Below are 1,554 nucleotides of genomic sequence, written 5' to 3' on the forward strand. Positions count from 1 at the left end.
CACTTGGTGAGGATGCTGCCGATGATGACGGCCTCCCGCAGCGTGCAGGTCCCCGACTCGCACAGCGGGATGAGGATCCCTGCAGGGGGGCAAGAGTCAGGGCAGGCACAGCCCGGGTGTGAAGCTGCTTCTCCAAAACACATCCGACCCCAAGAGGTAAGATAAGAGCCTCAGCTGCTGTTACAGGGGTCGCAGCATCTCCCTGACATGAGCCCCAAGCACCTCAGGCTGCCAGGTGAGACCGAGATCAGATCTGAGACTGTTCATAACCTGCCATCAGTCAAGGAATCATAGAATCCCAGGTTGGAGGGGATCACCTGGTCCAACCTTTCTTGGCAAAAGCCTGGTCTAAGATGGCCCAGCTGAATCCTAGAGATGTCCAATGCTGAGGAAGATCAACCTCTAAAAGAACCTCAATACACACAGCACTGGCTGCAGCAGCTCTGTCCACCTACAGCACTCATCCCCCACCCTCCCCAAACAGCTCCCTGGGGTTTGGAAGCCACTTCATCCACCAAGGGAGGACTCCCTGCATCTCCTTCACCAGCCCCTGCAGGGGACACACAGTGTCCTGTCACACCACAGGGGTGAGAGGCTCCCGGGCAGGAAGAGCAGCCCCCCAGGGAGTCCCCACCTTTGAACCAGGCTGCTGGTTTGAACAGAGCCTTCTTCAAAGCCATGTAGAGGTGGAAATTGAGGCGTTTGTACTCGGCGATGTCGTCCCTGACCCGTGGCAGCAGCACCAGGTTGTAGAACCGCTGGGCCATCCTCTCCTTCAGGTTGGATGAAAATATCCTGGGAAAAGCAAAGCGCAAAGTGAGGTGTGGAAAAGGAGGTCGGGCAGGGAACAGGTAGGGATTTTGTAGATCTGGCCCCAGTTTTGGAAAGAAAAAGTTAAAGAATCCCACAGTGGCAGCTCCCAGAGCTGATCTCACCTGGTGGCTTGGTACATGGCAGCTGCTGTCCACGTCTCTGGCTCTGTGATGTAGAGGATCTGCTCCCAGTTGGACAAGGCAGGAATGATCTTAAATGCCTTGGGGAGTTTCCCACTCCTGTATTTGGACAGCACCTTAAAAGACACGGACACGGGCCAGGCTGTGACATGTGGGCAGTGACAGCAGAGCTGTGAGACTTGTGTCAACCATCACGACAAGCCTGTCCCCTCCATGGTAAGAAAGGACCATCCCAGATCCTACGGAAGGACCATCACAGGCTCATCCTGAGCACGGTGCTCAGGAGATCATCCCTGGGAAACACCCTGAAAGCCTACAGTGTCTGGTCCTACCCAAACCCCTGAGGGTGGGGCTGGCCCCTCAGCGGGACAGGGGTGGCTTTGGCCTCACCTCTCTGACGCCCCTGTAGACCTCCAGGACACGGGGATCCAGCTGGGGCATGGGGCAGCCCGAGACCTCGGACAGCGCCGTGTCCACCTCGGTCTGCTTCTCGGTGATCTTCTCCAGGATGATGTCTGCCAGCGTGCGCCTGGGGCCCGGCAGGGACGGGCGGAAAAACGGCCATCAGGGGCCGTGCTGGGGGCAGCTGCCGCCCCGTACG

The 1,554-nt window shown here is 58.0% G+C and overlaps 1 protein-coding gene across 1 annotated transcript; it reads right to left on the reverse strand.

Annotated features, from left to right (window-relative positions):
- Positions 1–4: 4 nt before the first annotated feature.
- Positions 5–1,482, reverse strand: BYSL (bystin-like; the record flags this gene model as incomplete). The annotated part of the gene is made up of 4 exons (XM_008938139.1): positions 5–79; positions 635–795; positions 936–1,069; positions 1,344–1,482. Coding segments are annotated over 4 exons (509 nt in total), but the record flags the coding sequence as incomplete, so codon positions are not given.
- Positions 1,483–1,554: the final 72 nt, after the last annotated feature.

Source organism: Merops nubicus, unplaced genomic scaffold, assembly GCF_000691845.1.
Source record: "Merops nubicus isolate BGI_N331 unplaced genomic scaffold, ASM69184v1 Scaffold50503, whole genome shotgun sequence".
Taxonomy (NCBI): Eukaryota; Metazoa; Chordata; class Aves; order Coraciiformes; family Meropidae; genus Merops; species Merops nubicus.